At 41.9% G+C, this 14429-nt stretch overlaps 1 protein-coding gene across 2 annotated transcripts in view; it reads left to right on the top strand.

The window, feature by feature from the left end:
* LOC140714608 (zinc finger E-box-binding homeobox 2-like) overlaps positions 1-14429 on the top strand; it is a 148052-nt gene that overhangs the window by 1363 nt on the left and 132260 nt on the right. For both annotated transcript variants that reach the window (XM_073025960.1, XM_073025951.1), the window contains exon 2: positions 913-1061. In XM_073025960.1, the coding sequence (XP_072882061.1) occupies positions 989-1061 (73 nt within the window). In that variant the 5' untranslated portion in view covers positions 913-988. The remainder of the gene's footprint in view (positions 1-912; positions 1062-14429) is intronic.

The raw sequence follows: 14429 nt of genomic DNA, 5'->3' as shown, positions 1-14429 counted from the left end.
ATTACTGTTACACATTGCCCACATGGGCCGGAATCACCTTTAGTTACTCGGGTTGTTTGATGCTTTGGGCGGTGTATGAATGTGTGTGTGTGTGTGTGTGTGTGTGTGTGTGTGCGTGTGTGTGTGTGCGGGGGGGGGGGTTGGGGAGAAGGTGAGACGGGTACTGGAGATATTCAGTTTGGGGAAAGAGGGTGCAAAAAGTAAATAAAAGCAGGTAAAAAAAAGTGTACATGCCAAAAAGGGCGGAAACGCATTGATTGACTCTGAGTCTGATCTCAGCCGGCACCGTTACTTTGCCTTTCACCACCTCAGTTGCACATGTAGTTTAACGATTACACGTTTCCTACAGTCCGAAAGAATAAAAATCAAACATTTCTGAAGTCTTGCAAAGCAGCACGATGTTCACACAGAACCAAACCATCGACCGCCAGGGTCTTTTCTCCCCACCTCTCCCAGCTCGTAAGTCAGTGAATCGCCCACGTTTCTCCCCTCCCTCCATCTCACTCAAACAAAAGGGTAAAGTGAAACAACACGCTTAAAAAAAAAATCCTTCTTGGAAAAAATAAGGTCAAGCTTGATTCTAACGATATTGTCTTCTTTAAAATGTATTATTTGAAAGAAAACACAGCCGGCTGATCTTTCCGCGTTTAACCGGTCGCAGGCTTTCCGTTCTCGTGTAATGGCCCCAGTTTTGAACATTTTGAGATAAAGAGTTGTGATGTGCGCTCAGAGCTGTGAGGGCGGACAGAGGTGCTGGCTTGTAGCTCCTCTGGAGCCACAGTCCGCTGAGTGCGCTGGTGGCCGGGGCTGTCTTTATTTCGCGGGCAGTATTTAAATGAGTACCGTAAAACACATTGTTGGCGTGTTGTGTTTTGTAAACGCTCCCTCTGTTTTTTTTCTCTTTCTCCGAAGGACCGTAAAGCGTCGTGAAAAGAGCCGGGGGGGACGAGCCGATGCCGAGTCCTGGAATCTGATCAGACTCTTATCAATGAAGCAGCGGATGATGGCGGATGGCCCCAGGTGTAAGAGGCGAAAACAAGCCAACCCCAGGAGGAAAAACGGTAGGAGAGAGCACCTTCTCTTTACTGCAGTCGTCTCCCGCACAAAGTTAGCCCCGGATTATTAGCAGCGGCTCCGTTTTTGTGTGTGTGTAATGTTGATTGACTTGAAAAAAGAAACCTCCCCCAGTGAAAGTGCAGAATGTATGTTGTGTGAAAGTTACTCCTGTCCCTCGCTCTCGCCAATACATTGATTTACCTCAAAGAGAAAACCGTTATGCGCCTCTTTTGTTTGTTTTTCAAGTGACCGTTTATTTATCTAAACTCTTCCGATTAAAAAGAGACGCCGAGACTCTGGCACCACTTCACTGTAACGGCACACACCTTCCATATATCTGTTCAGTCTTTTAATACTTTATTCCGATCCGGTTTTCTTTTACATTGTCTGTGTCATCTTAAAGACCCTTAACTTTTTTTAAAATATAAAAAAGACCTTATGGCTCATATTGAAGGAGAGAAAAGCCCAACCGGGTTCTTTTTTTAAATATAAAAAGCAGACCGCGATCTCTCTGTGCGTCTCCTGCTTCTTTAGATTTTGTTGTCTTGATGTTGTGTGGTTCGGAAACACGGAAGGTAGAATTGATAACGGAATCAGAATAAAAGGTTTCTCTTCTTGGTACCTAGATCTTTGTGTGTGTGTGTGTGTGTGTGTGTGTGTGTGTGTGTGTGTGTGTGTGTGTGTGTGTGTGTGTGTGTGTGTGTGTGTGTGTGTGTGTGTGTGTGTGTGTGTGTGTGTGTGTGTGTGTATCCGTCTCTCTCTCTCTCTCTCTCTCTCTCTCTCTCTCTCTCTCTCTCTCTCTCTTGCCCCTTGCAGTATTTAAAGCTCGAGCGTGCGTGTTTCAAAATCAGGCTTTTGTTGATGGGTTTATTATTCATGTTCCCACCTCGCACAGGCTCAAATGTTATGCCGCCAGCACGACATTTTGTGTACCATCCATTTCATCATATGTGTCGCTCCCCCCCCCCCCCACCTCCACCACCCCACATCTCCACCCGCCCCCTTGCTGGAGATGTTTGGCTTCATCAGTAAATAAAGTGTCCGTGACAATAGCAGATAAAAAGATGGGAAAGGAATTGCGAGTTTCTGTTTAAAGTAGTCCATAGCAACCGGACGGGATGGCGATGTGTGGTGTGTTTGCGTATTACCTTGCCCCCATACGCAGTCTCTTTTAGCAAATTAAAGTTATTGATTTTTTTGTTGCTATACCAAAGATTGAGTCGGATACCCTTCTTTTTCCCCTCTTTCCCTCTCCCTAACCAAGTATTCCTGAAGCACGTTGCTAGTGTCAGGAGATTTAACCAAAGTGCCCCCCCACCTCGACTTTCCCCCTTTCGTGACTGTGTTTGTTAGTGTGTGCCAGAAACATGGGAACACGGGATTAGAAACCAATGCTCAAGAAAAGGCATGTTAAGGTAGGGATCCTTTTTAAACCGAGATCCCTTTTAGATCAGTGGCTGGATATCTGTTGTGACTTCAAGTTTTCTTGGGTTGCCCTGCTTTCTGATGAATTTAAAGATGTGACTTTTACCCCTTAGACTGTTATCCACATCCCATCCCTTTTCTTCCTGTTCTGGTCGCTAGTTAAGAGCGGCAGGTAAAAAACAAAATCGCTTTCTATTTACTCCCGTGTCACATATACATCTAAACGCCTTTCCCTTGGGAAACCGTCTGCATTTATCATAGTCGTTTGCACGAGGGGCTTTCTTTATTATATGTATATATACATGCATACATATATATTATTTATATATATATTCTCACCCCCTCCCTCCCTCCCTCCCCACACACACACACACCCTATGCCTCTTCTGGAATCATAGCCATGGAAAGATGTCAGCCTCTTGCTTGTGCATCCGCTGATAGCAGTATTTGAAGATGTTATCAGGACGATATGTATTGCAGGAAAGAAGGAGGGAGGGGGTGTGGAGGAGATGTTGGGCTGCGAGTAATTGTATGTGATCAGGCAGGAGGGGAGTGAAACACCAAGAGGAAAAAAATATCGAACAAAAGGCAGTGTCATTTTCAGTCACAACCCGAGTCAGATGATTACTGACTCATCTGTAACTTTGAAACACTTTTACTTTAAGTGTTTTGTTTCAGGACTCGGGAGACCTGCGCTTACTTAATAATTTATACTTTGGGTAACTTTGATTTCCAGTTAGATCAAAGGAAATCAAACTGCTTTTTAGCAAGTGAAATTGATGTGCATGTAACAATTTCGCAACTGGTAGCCACGATGCCGTTACTGAGGGTGTAGTTGTTCGGTGAAAATAAATTGTCCTTGTCGATTCGCAACGATATTTTGTTTCTCTCTCTCTCTCTCTCCCACCCCCCCTCTCTCTCTCTCTCTCTCTCTGTGCTTCCTCACCCCTCAAACTTCGCTACCCCAACATACTGTTCTGTTCATGGCTCTTCCTTCCGAGTACTCCTGCTCTGCTGAGGGTGATCTTTGTTCAAAACAGAATTAGAATTAGTGCCCACTATGTTTAATCTTACAGTGGTTTGACCGATTTCACCTCTCACGTATAGTCGTTTTATATAAATACTGGTCTGCTGGTCGCGTCCTATTCGTCAAAGTGATCACTTATGTGAAAGCCTCAAAACTGAATAAGTCGATCTGAAATCACTTTAAAGGTGAACTTAAATCCCGAGAAATGTTTTAAAGAAAGTTTTGAAGAAGAGTTGAAATGCGCGTGGTGTTTGGAGATTTAAGTGTTCCCTTTCAGTTATAAATTAAAATAATTGCAGTTAAAACAAAAACCTGCCGACTTCTGGGTGATCTAACTCCTAAAAAAAATCACCGAAGGTTTTCTAGTTAAGAGGGAGAGAGCGGGAGCAAAATGAAAAAAAAAGGCCACGGGATTAACTGTTGTGGGCCGACACTGCTGCTTCTGTTGAGCGACGTTAAACAGTGAACCTATCATCATGGTCGGTTGACCCACTGTATGTCTCAGTCCAGGTTCGGGAGTCTGCCCTGCTGCAACAACAAACTTAACACCCCCAAATAACTTGTGGAGGAGTGGGGGCGGGGGCGGGGGGGGGGGAACAAAGTCTCTGCAGACAATGGGAGAATGAGCACTACCCAGGAAACCCGAGAATCCTTCACCAGCACAGCTCAAACACTGTTGCAATACTTTCATCAGGTGTTGCAACTAACAGCCAACTGTAAAAGCAGCACTTGGTTGCCATTTGCAGCTACCCCAGCGAGCGAATGTGAGAGAGCTGGCTTTGTTAATCTAGATTTTATATCATGCATGATAAAAGAGCAAACTGGACATAATTACAGGCGACCGTCCAGTTTATTTTTTTCAGGTAATAAAATCACTCAATGGGATTGTAAGGATTTCTTCCCCCCGCCCCCTCTACTTACTTCAAAATAGTACCCATCCATCATCAGCAGTAAACACATTAGTAAAGGATCTTTCCCTTCTGTTAGGATATATTGATCATTGTCAATAAAGGTACATTCGAGGAATGAATTGAGAGTAAAAGATCCAGATGCTGCGAACGGAGTTTTGTGTCTGCATTCATGCAGAAGGTAAAAGGGACAGGCAGAAATTCATTTATAGCAACATTGCTTTCAAGACTTAACAAAGGCAGATTCCTTACAATCCAAACATTTTAGCCCGCTGTCATTAGTCCTGGCATTGTAGGCGCACTTTCACTAAAGGGGAAAGAAAAGGCTTTCTGAATATCGTCTTTTAAAGCCTGCAATTTCTTTTCGCTCCTTGCGTCATTACTAAGAAAGCGGTTTCCCAAGGTACACACTATTTTGCGCCTCTTATCAAAGCATAGAGAGAGAGAGACAGAGAGAGAGAGAGAGAGAGAGAGAGAGAGAGAGAGAGAGAGAGAGAGAGAGAGAGAGAGAGAGAGAGAGAGAGAGAGATTGAGAGGGAGGGAGAGAGAGAGAGAGAGAGATTGAGAGGGAGGGAGGGAGGGAGGGAGGGAGAGAGAGAGAGAGAGAGAGAGAGAGAGAGAGAGAGAGGGAGAGAGAGAGAGAGAGAGAGAGAGAGATTGAGAGGGAGAGAGAGAGCAGGTTTGCAGTGATCACAGACAATTGATTGTCAGGACTAATGTGTTTCATTTACATGTTTATAACGTCAATAGTGCTAGGGTGTCCACTGTACTATTCAGTCCGCATCCCACAAGGGTGCAATTGTCTGTGCGCCCAAGACAGACACCTTTCCTGATGGGCTTTTAGTTGGCTTTTTGAGCCTGTTTAAAAAATAGCAGAGAGGGGGTGGGGGAGAGGGATCGAGTCAGGCTGGCTGCTATGGCATTACTGTTTGAAAGAAAGATTCTTTGCTTAAAGCGTGTAACATAATTAATAAAGATCTTCCGACACTTAATTGCTGATGGGTTGAGCAGATGCATGCAGGATCATTGGCGAGGGGGAACTAAGCAGTGTTTTCAAAGCAAAATAATGCATGTTGTAAGAGAGGCTATCATTTTTTCGCTTTTAAAGAAAACTTTGCCATTTAAAAGTGTGCAATTGTGAGAAGAGGTATTTATTTTGTTGTCTCTAAGAGTTCTGCCTAACGGGAGAATATACACAGCAGAGGTACCGTTAGCTGAACTCTGACACTGCGGTCTTTTAAATGCCTTAGGTATGATTTCACTTTCACTCACATCAATGGTGACCTGAATGCCTTTCATATCTGATCCGCCGTGTCTCTCCCAGTAAACATCCCCTGAGGGGAGAACAAAGAAAGAGCTTCTCCTTCTTAATCACAATTCAGCCCTTTCACCGCCAGCAGGCTAAATTTGCATTCGGCATCAAGAACAAGATGAAAAGAAAAAGTGAGAAGGAAGGAGAGAGGGAAAGAGAAAGGAGGGGAGGGTTTGGTGTCGGGAAAAATAGCTTAGGTGTTTGTAAAAGCTAACTGGGCTTCCCCTGGTTACAGCCTTACATGGCTAGCAGTCCCCTGTCCGTGTAGCCTTGGCCTGCATCACGGATAGATAATGTTTCAGGATGGCATGCTTGTACTATTCGTGGCCACTCGCTTTAACACTTGAGCAGAACTGTTTAAAGAGGATCAAATTCTACTCCAGACTCTGCCGTGTCTGAGGTCAGGTGTATGTCCTGAAAGTGCCTGTTATACCACATTTTGTATTGCGTTGTTGTTGAAAAGCACAGTGTCACAGTTCAAAAAGAATAATGTGAGAGAGTCTGGATTTTTTTTCCTTCCCCGAGCCATGAAAGAAATATTCTAACGATCTCTATTTTAGTTTCAGTTTAATTTCACCTGATCAGGAAAAAATAGATTTTAAAAAATAAATGTAATAATAATGCAGCTTCTGTGGACCAGCACAAGAGCGCGCCCAGACGACATTCCGCTATGCCCAGAAAAGCTGTGATCACGAAGTTCAAGGTATTTAGTCAGTGAAGTTGACAGCTCTGGTTCAGTCACTACCTTTATCTCTAGATCTTAAAAAGCAGTTTTTTTTCGTTGCAAATTAAGCTTCACCAAAACGTATAGACAACACAGCCATACATTTTGAGCGAACCAATTGGAACAATTAGCAGCAATTAATTGGCTGGGTTGGACTTGGTGAAATTAACATGAACACAAGAGATTCTGCAGATGTTGGAAATCTCGAGCAACACACAGAAAATGCTGATTTCTGATGAAGGGTTTCGGCCCGAAACGTCGACTGTTCACTTCAATAGGTGCTGCCTGACCTGCTGAGTTCTGGCAGCAATTTGAGTGTTGCTCTGAAATTAACATGACTTTTTCCTCAATACCAGAGTTATGACACATTTAAATAACTTTCGTTGAATATATATACATATAAGTTGTATAAAATATGTGTGTGTGCGCACGCGAGAGAGTTATATACCTTTCCGGGAATTGTAATAAATTACGCTTTACCTCTGGGTAACTGCGTGGACTGAAATACTGCGAATGCTGGTTAAGGTTTGAAGTTGTTTCAGAGGACTGTCGGCGAATGAATGTAGGCAACGCGTCTATTTTTATGGAAGGGTTTAAGAACTAGGGGATGGATTTTCTCCTTTATCTTTTCCTTTCTCCCTTCTCCCTGTTCCTCTTTCATCGGCTGAAAGTTTAAGCGGATTTACTCCAACGACCACCTTCGGGTACTTGGGGATGGGAGAACTGTTGAAAGTCGGGAACTGATCGCGGAGCGCAGATTTGAGTGCCAGGGAAATTCTTCATTCGGGCACCAGATGTATCAAACCTTCGCATAGACCCTTACAAGCAACTTAACCCTTTGAGGTTCTTAATCCCGCCACCAACCTCCAGAGGATCAAAGGGGGAGGGAGATATCAGAGAAAAAAATCTGTCTAAAAATGAAGTGTCGTTGTGAACTTTATCTGTGGTACTTAGTGAGTTAAATGTCCACGTCTCCGTGCTGGAGCAACTAGGCAGTGTGAGAAAGTTGGGGCAGGAGATAACTGCAGAGCGATTACTGTAGTAATTACGAGCTACGTTTTTGCAAAATCTGATTGGTTGATACAGATAAACTTTCCATTAAGGTGATGTGCCACTGAACTGGGCATCTCTTCTTTAAAATCACATTACCAAGAGATGAAAGGAGTTGAAATTGGACATGCTATAAAGCAGCGCACAGCTCCTGCAGGGATCCCTAGGCTTGTTGACAGGGGAAAGGGGGGGGGGGTTAATAAATTTCCACTGGGCACTTGAAATCAATAGAGCCCTGCGTCTGATTGAACAATATCCTGGGCGTGGGCACTCACTCCAGAGAATGGTAACTTGCTTTCTGATTTCTGGTGAACTGCCCAAGGATGTGGCGCTGAAAGTTTCGCCAAAATAGGTACCAGACTTCGGGAAACCGGGAGATTAGGCAGGGTTTCATGGCTCTGTATATCCACAGGTGGCCCGGTCAAAAAAGAACGATTGCGAAGCTCTCGGTCCGGTCAGTCACCTTGAAGGGCCAGGAGAACTTCGCAGAGAGGCATTGAGAAAGCTCACAAAAGGCAACGTGCTGTTCTATCACACCGCAAAGGTGAATACAATTCGGAAAGGAAACCAATTTAGGGAAAAAGCAACGATCTTTGAGCAATACTGTCAGACCTTTAGAAATAAACTTGCATCCCTTCCGACAGCAGAAAGCTACCGAATCAAAAGGAGGCATCATCATTGGAGTTTATGCGGACGAGACAACGGTTTGAGAGTATGAATAATATCAATTCGTGCGTTATGTTACTGAAGAGCGATTATTGAAACAGAGTGATAGCTTGCACGGGACGATTTCCGACGCATTTCTGAAACTAGGTGGAATAGTTACTGAAAAAAAAGATTTCCATCAAAGAGAAACTAGTTGTGGGAAAAAGGCGATTTAATTTTGAATTCAAACCCGTTCATGGGACAGATGTTACGCGTGTGTGTGTTTGTTTTATATATGTACATAAATCGAAAGAGAGTTGGCAAAACTATTTTGGATGCGAAATGGAAAGTGACAGAGCAAGTGCTGTGGAAGGAGTGAGCGGCTCCAGTACTCTCCTGCCCAGGGCAGGAGATACACTAGTTTTCAGCTTAATGGTGACACGCGGCATTGTGTTAGATTGTTAGGTGGAAGAGCACTTCTGGCAAGGTCATTGGCAGAGCGAACAATCAATAGCAGATCGACAGATTAAGATATCATGACATCTAGAATCCAGGCCATTTATTTATTTATTAACATGAATTTCAATAATTCGTATACTCTTACATGTAAACTTCACCTTTAAACTAACTTCTGCAGTAGATAAGTTTCACTTTCATGGTATTTGTCCCCTTCCTTTTCACTAACTAGAGCATACACCAGGGCTATGAGCAAGGCAGTAGATACTTGGTCCTCAAGCACCTCCTATTGTAATGACTATTAAGGATGTATGAAGCAGAGACACAGGGTGACTCAGGAGTTGACCTTTCCTCAATTGAGAAGTATTTTGATGTCTCCACATCCCTCCTTGAAACAGATGAGTTGAGGAAATTGTTCTCAAAAAAAATCAAACCCTCATTTTAACAAAACCTTAATTATTTGTACCTCTCAAACTGATTAAATTTCATTTCATCGCTGACATGTACGTAAAATATAAATAAAATGCATCTAAGAGATAGATTTGTGCAAGTTTTTTTAATGCAGCACTGGAGTCATTGACTTACACAAAATGTTGGAAAGATCTTTTTTATTAATAATTATATGATTAAACTTGCATAATACAATGCACCAGCGCCTGTGAAGCTTAAAGATAACTGTTCATTAAATTTGTTGAAGTTTATCTGGTCACAACATTCTGTGCTGTTAATTTGTGGTCTTGACTAGCACTTCCTCAGTGAGTGCTGACTGCAAAGAAATATCTTTCTTCTGCTGTTTGAACCCCTCTGTACCTGCAGTAGAAAGTTCACATGTAAATGGCTCATTTCTTTCAGGGGAGGTCTCACAGTAGTCTTAATGATAGGAGCTCAAACTTATTCAATAAAGAGTCTGGGCTCATGCACTTCTTTAATCTGATGATGTATCCATGTGCAGCTGCGCTCACACTAGCAAAGTTCAGTCAAGTATCCCGTCTCCAAAGTGTTTGTGGTTTTTGACAATTTAGGTAAAGGTTGCAACTCTTTTCCTTCCTATAACAAAATCGTGTTTTGTTGCAGTTCCGTACTTTTTTGTTTTTAATTTTTCTCGTGTTATTTTTTCCGATAGTGACTTTCAATATGCAGGGTGATATTCACACCACTGTCACGTGATCAGTGCTCAATAATGGGTACCTTTGTATCAAAGCATTCGATATCAAGGGAGCTTATGTCCTGGAGAGGGAAGTTCCCAAGACATTACATGCAGTTTTCTTACTAGGAATGATTGGATACTTCGAAAAATTTGCATGTCACAAGGATACCCACTTTGTGAGCCATTCATTGTCTTTCAAATTTCCTTTCATTTGACACTGGATAGATATCTTAACATCAAATGATTTAATTCACAGAGATGCTTTATCGGTTAGTTGCTCACAGTAAGGCAAATGATCGCAAATAGGTAACAGACTTGGAATCCAGGTTTCCTCAACATGGGGTCTCCTCAACTCAGCATTGGTTTGGGAAGGAAAAGCAAAGTGTACCTGAATGAGAAGCCTTATTTGTTTTAGAAACAAACACCAAAGAAAAGGCAGTGCAGAGAAGGCTAGCTCAGATGGCCCTTGTCAACTTAATGACTCTTGAAGATGCAACCGAACTGAATTCAACCTTTGTACCACTTTCTATGCCCTGATTCTAGCATCTAGCAGCCTTGCTAATCCAGCAGAATTTGCTTTCAGTAGATTAGTCAGCGTGCGAAGTTCTCTTCGCATTTGATTTAGAAAAAAAAACACTCCATGATGCTCATTCAGAGAACACATTTAGATTTGCCCAAATAATACGTAGGAGCCACTTGCCCTTCCTGCTCTCCTACACTTTTGTAACTAGAAAATGTTTTCATATGTGCATATGTGCTTGCGCATGTGTGTGTGTGTGTGTGTGTGTGTGTGTGTGTGTGTGTGTGTGTGTACTGTATGCAGGCACACACATCTTTACATGTATGGAGTTGTTACATGTTGCTGTGTTAAACAGTAGCTGTTGCTAGCTACAGTGTAGAGAGAGAGAGAGACACACACACACACATACACACATCTGTGGCTGGCAGGAAGGAGTTGTCTTCAGTAATTAATGTAATGAAATATTCATCTGCACTACCTTTTCAGTAGTCTCACAAATTAGGCTGTAACACTTAATGTCTGCACTGCCTCCGTTTTTATTATAATGGCAGGTTTTGCATCCGCAATTAGGACTTATACTGACAGTTACAATTTCCAAGGGATGGTAAACAGCATGGTGTATGAGAAGCGTAATCCACGTGCAAAGCCCCCATCTCTTTAACCTTGTTGTTTTTTGTGCAGAGGTTACCTTTTCCCGACAGTGCAAAATCGACTTGACATAACTGTTCATCAGTTTCAAGGTTCTCCCTCGAGGTATTTACATCAAATCAGCCCAGTCAAGCTTCAAGTTGAAATTGGCAGCCCAGAAACTGACAGGGTTGGGACTGGGAAAGAGACAGCACATAGGCAGCGAATTGACAGCAGCAGGGCGAAAGAGACAAAGCTTCTCGGCTTCTGTGGAAAAAACACATCAGCCCTAACAGCGCAGGTCAGCAGCGACACAAGTCACTTCATCAATACTAGTGTGTGGTTGTATGCTTTTTATTTTTGGGATATGGGGTTGCATAGGGTAGTTGTGCCAGACTGGATGAGAGGAAGCTTCAAATATAGCAATCTGAAAGAAAAAGAAAAAATTTGTTCAAAAAAAAAGAGCTCCCAGTTCTAAACTTAAAGTAGAGGCTTGTGAGATTTTGCTTTCTTTCTCTGATTGGTATGTGAGACTATTAAAAATCGATTTAAAAAATTATGCATTTTAAATTAATGCTGTGTCTTCCTCTAATAGCTGACTGCTGTCGTGATTGGTAGCGATTTCTAAAGAGCAGTAAAGACCCTCACCAATCTCAAATAGTCCCCTCGTAAAAGTTATTTGAATAGAGAAGAAAATTCCACAAGCAGATTTCATTCAGCTACATATCACGTGTTGTGGTAAAATAGTTTAAAATGGTTTTACTAGACGTCCAACTAAAGTCGTACCGTTTTTAAAAATAACACAGTAATTGATGAAGGAAATAAAAGAACAAACTAAGGTGTCCACTGTAATTCAGAGGGAATAAAACAGCAGCCTTTAATTGTCCATCGAGACACAATGGAAAGTTTTGGGTGTGTTGTGAAGTAAAATCCAGACCTCCTCCGTTTCTGAATAGTTCTTTGATAAGTGGCTGGGCAGTCGAATGGCTGAAAAATGTCTGCTGTATGTCCATTCAAGTAATAAAGGTTCACCTTATAAGTTAAACGTTCTTTGAAATACTTTTCTTCAGCTCTGCATTTGACAGGCACTGGGCATCTATTGATGCCTTTTCGACAGGCAGTGTTGAGCTAAAGTGGTGTGACCAGAGAGTTTTGTTAAGCTGTGAACAAAAGATTGGAGATGCCTCACTGGCATTGTCCACGCATATATAGGCCTTGTCACAGTTTTACTTGATTAAATGTTCTGGTTATTCTTATCTGTGCTTTAGACCTTTTTTTTCAAGGTGCAGGCAAGGAACTCGGTAACTAGACTGTACGAATTGAACGATCGCTTTTTTTTTGTTTGTGTGAGAGAGAGAATGATAGTTTCCCTCAGGTTGTTGTATTAAAAAGAAGTGTTTGCTATGAGATTTAAATGTGGGGGGCGCTTCACAGAGGTAGTCAAGGAAAGCGTCTCTTGTCTAGAAAGCATGCACGGCAGGTCAGGGTGCGAATTTGCAGGGAGCCGCAGCCAGTGTAAAGCCCCCAGAAGCAGGTACTTTGTTCCCTGTCAAAAATCAAAAGCCACACCAGTTATGAAAAGCTTGGTGGCATTACGTTAAGTCATGACAGCTACAGTTGTCATAGTTTCCACAGCATTACATTATTGTGAATATCCCCAGAGAGGTCACAACACATTCATCCACTCCCCCCCCCCCCCCCCACACAACAACCCTTCAAATTCAAATGCTCACCCTGCCCCCACCTCCTTGAAAGTTATCCAAAATTTGAAATAGTTTACCATCCATGGAAAGTATTAGATCAACTGAAGTTATTATCCACTGAGAAAGAATAGCCTGTGCTATGTTTGACTCTTTGGCCAAATCTGATCTAATATTCAAGAGGTTCTCTGTTAAATTACATTTTGTACATGCTTTTATTGCTTTTCAGGATGTTGTTAATTATGGAGTGAGTGAGAGAAAGAAACTGGTCTATAAAAGTTAGAAATATGAAGTAAAAACACGGAGGACAAGATGAAGACCAGAATAAAAAGTAATACCTGCAAACAAATTCTCCCAGAGATAGGGTAGAGACACTTTGAGGCATAGATACCATGTATATAAATACATAGATGCATATGCATTGACACACAGGCTCTAACTGTCACATCCAAAAATATATCTCCTTACTTATCTCTGACATTGTATGCATTATCATCTGAGATTACTCTTTAGGAATATATATTAGAAAATCTCTCTTTAAAATTGTTTCATCACTGGGGAAGAGAATTTAAATTTGGCCTCCTAAAAGTAGAGAGGCTTAATGGTCTGAAAATGATAGTGAGATGCCTGGGTGAAAAGTTATAATGACTAAAATTAGAGGAAGTTTTTTTTCCCTGTTCGCCGTTCATCCTATTGCCGTGTCGTGTTTGAACATACTGACAGTCCATTTTTAAACACTTTTAAGGATTGTAAAATTCAGCACGGAAAAATCAATTGTGTAAAATCCCTTGAATATTCATACACAGTCATCCAACATTATGTTTGACTCTTTTGCAACTTTTTACAATGTCAAGCATAATTTTAAAAGAAGTTCCCTTACTCCACCACTGCTATCTAAGTATCCCTACCCTACCAAACATGTATATAAATAAGGTTGCGGCGGTCTCAACTCTCTCCAGTCTTATTCCCTCAGTTGAATATTTTGGATAGATACAAATACACTTTGTCCTTCGGTATAAGAGATGTTGGAAATTAAATTCAGTTTAAATAAATTATTAAAGTTGATTTTTGTTTCAGTTACAAGCCGGGCAGTAATAACCATGACATTGATGATGTGTTTGTGGAGTTATGATACAGTATGATCCGGTTATCAGTACCCCGTGGTGGGCAAGTAGATTCCTGTCTTAAGCCAAGAAGGTAAAAATCTGATTTTTACAAATATCTGTTCAGATGAACTGTCTGGCTCCAGCCTGTTTCTCTCTGGGTAGCTCACTCTTCCACTGAGGAGGCCGAAACTAAGATTTTGACATCACAAATGATTGGCTGTTTGTACTGTCAGTTATCTTTTCCTCAAGTGGATTGACTGGCAAGTAAAGCAGAGTATAGCATCAGGAGTAGTACAACTATGATCTGAGGATTGTCCACATCGATTTTACTTTGCTGGCCTGAGAATGGAGGACATGTTTGTTTATTGTGTTGTGTGGTTAACCAGACACATCAACTGGGCTTGCGTAGGTTGCCTTGACACTATAACTTGACACCTTCAGTGTATCCACCCTCAGTACCCATAAAGTGGTAAGCTCTCCTGCTTATATAAAGGTTCTACTTGACATATATCATGTACAAAGATACCAAGTGTCAGGCAGTGAGTTCCAAGGTTCAGTCAATGACACCATGAATAGGGAAAGCTGAACTGAAGTGGTTAATGAAAGCCATAACAAATCCAGTTCATATTAGTGGTCAGACTCACTGCCAGCTGTTTGTTCATTTGTGTACAATTGGTTTAATATTCTACTTTTTGTTTACTTTCTAGCATATTGTCATGATACAGA

The sequence above is a fragment of the Hemitrygon akajei genome, chromosome 2 (genome assembly GCF_048418815.1).
Source record: "Hemitrygon akajei chromosome 2, sHemAka1.3, whole genome shotgun sequence".
Taxonomy (NCBI): domain Eukaryota; kingdom Metazoa; phylum Chordata; class Chondrichthyes; order Myliobatiformes; family Dasyatidae; genus Hemitrygon; species Hemitrygon akajei.
Note: the sequence above shows the minus strand (reverse complement) of the source record. Positions and strands in the feature narration are given on the sequence as shown.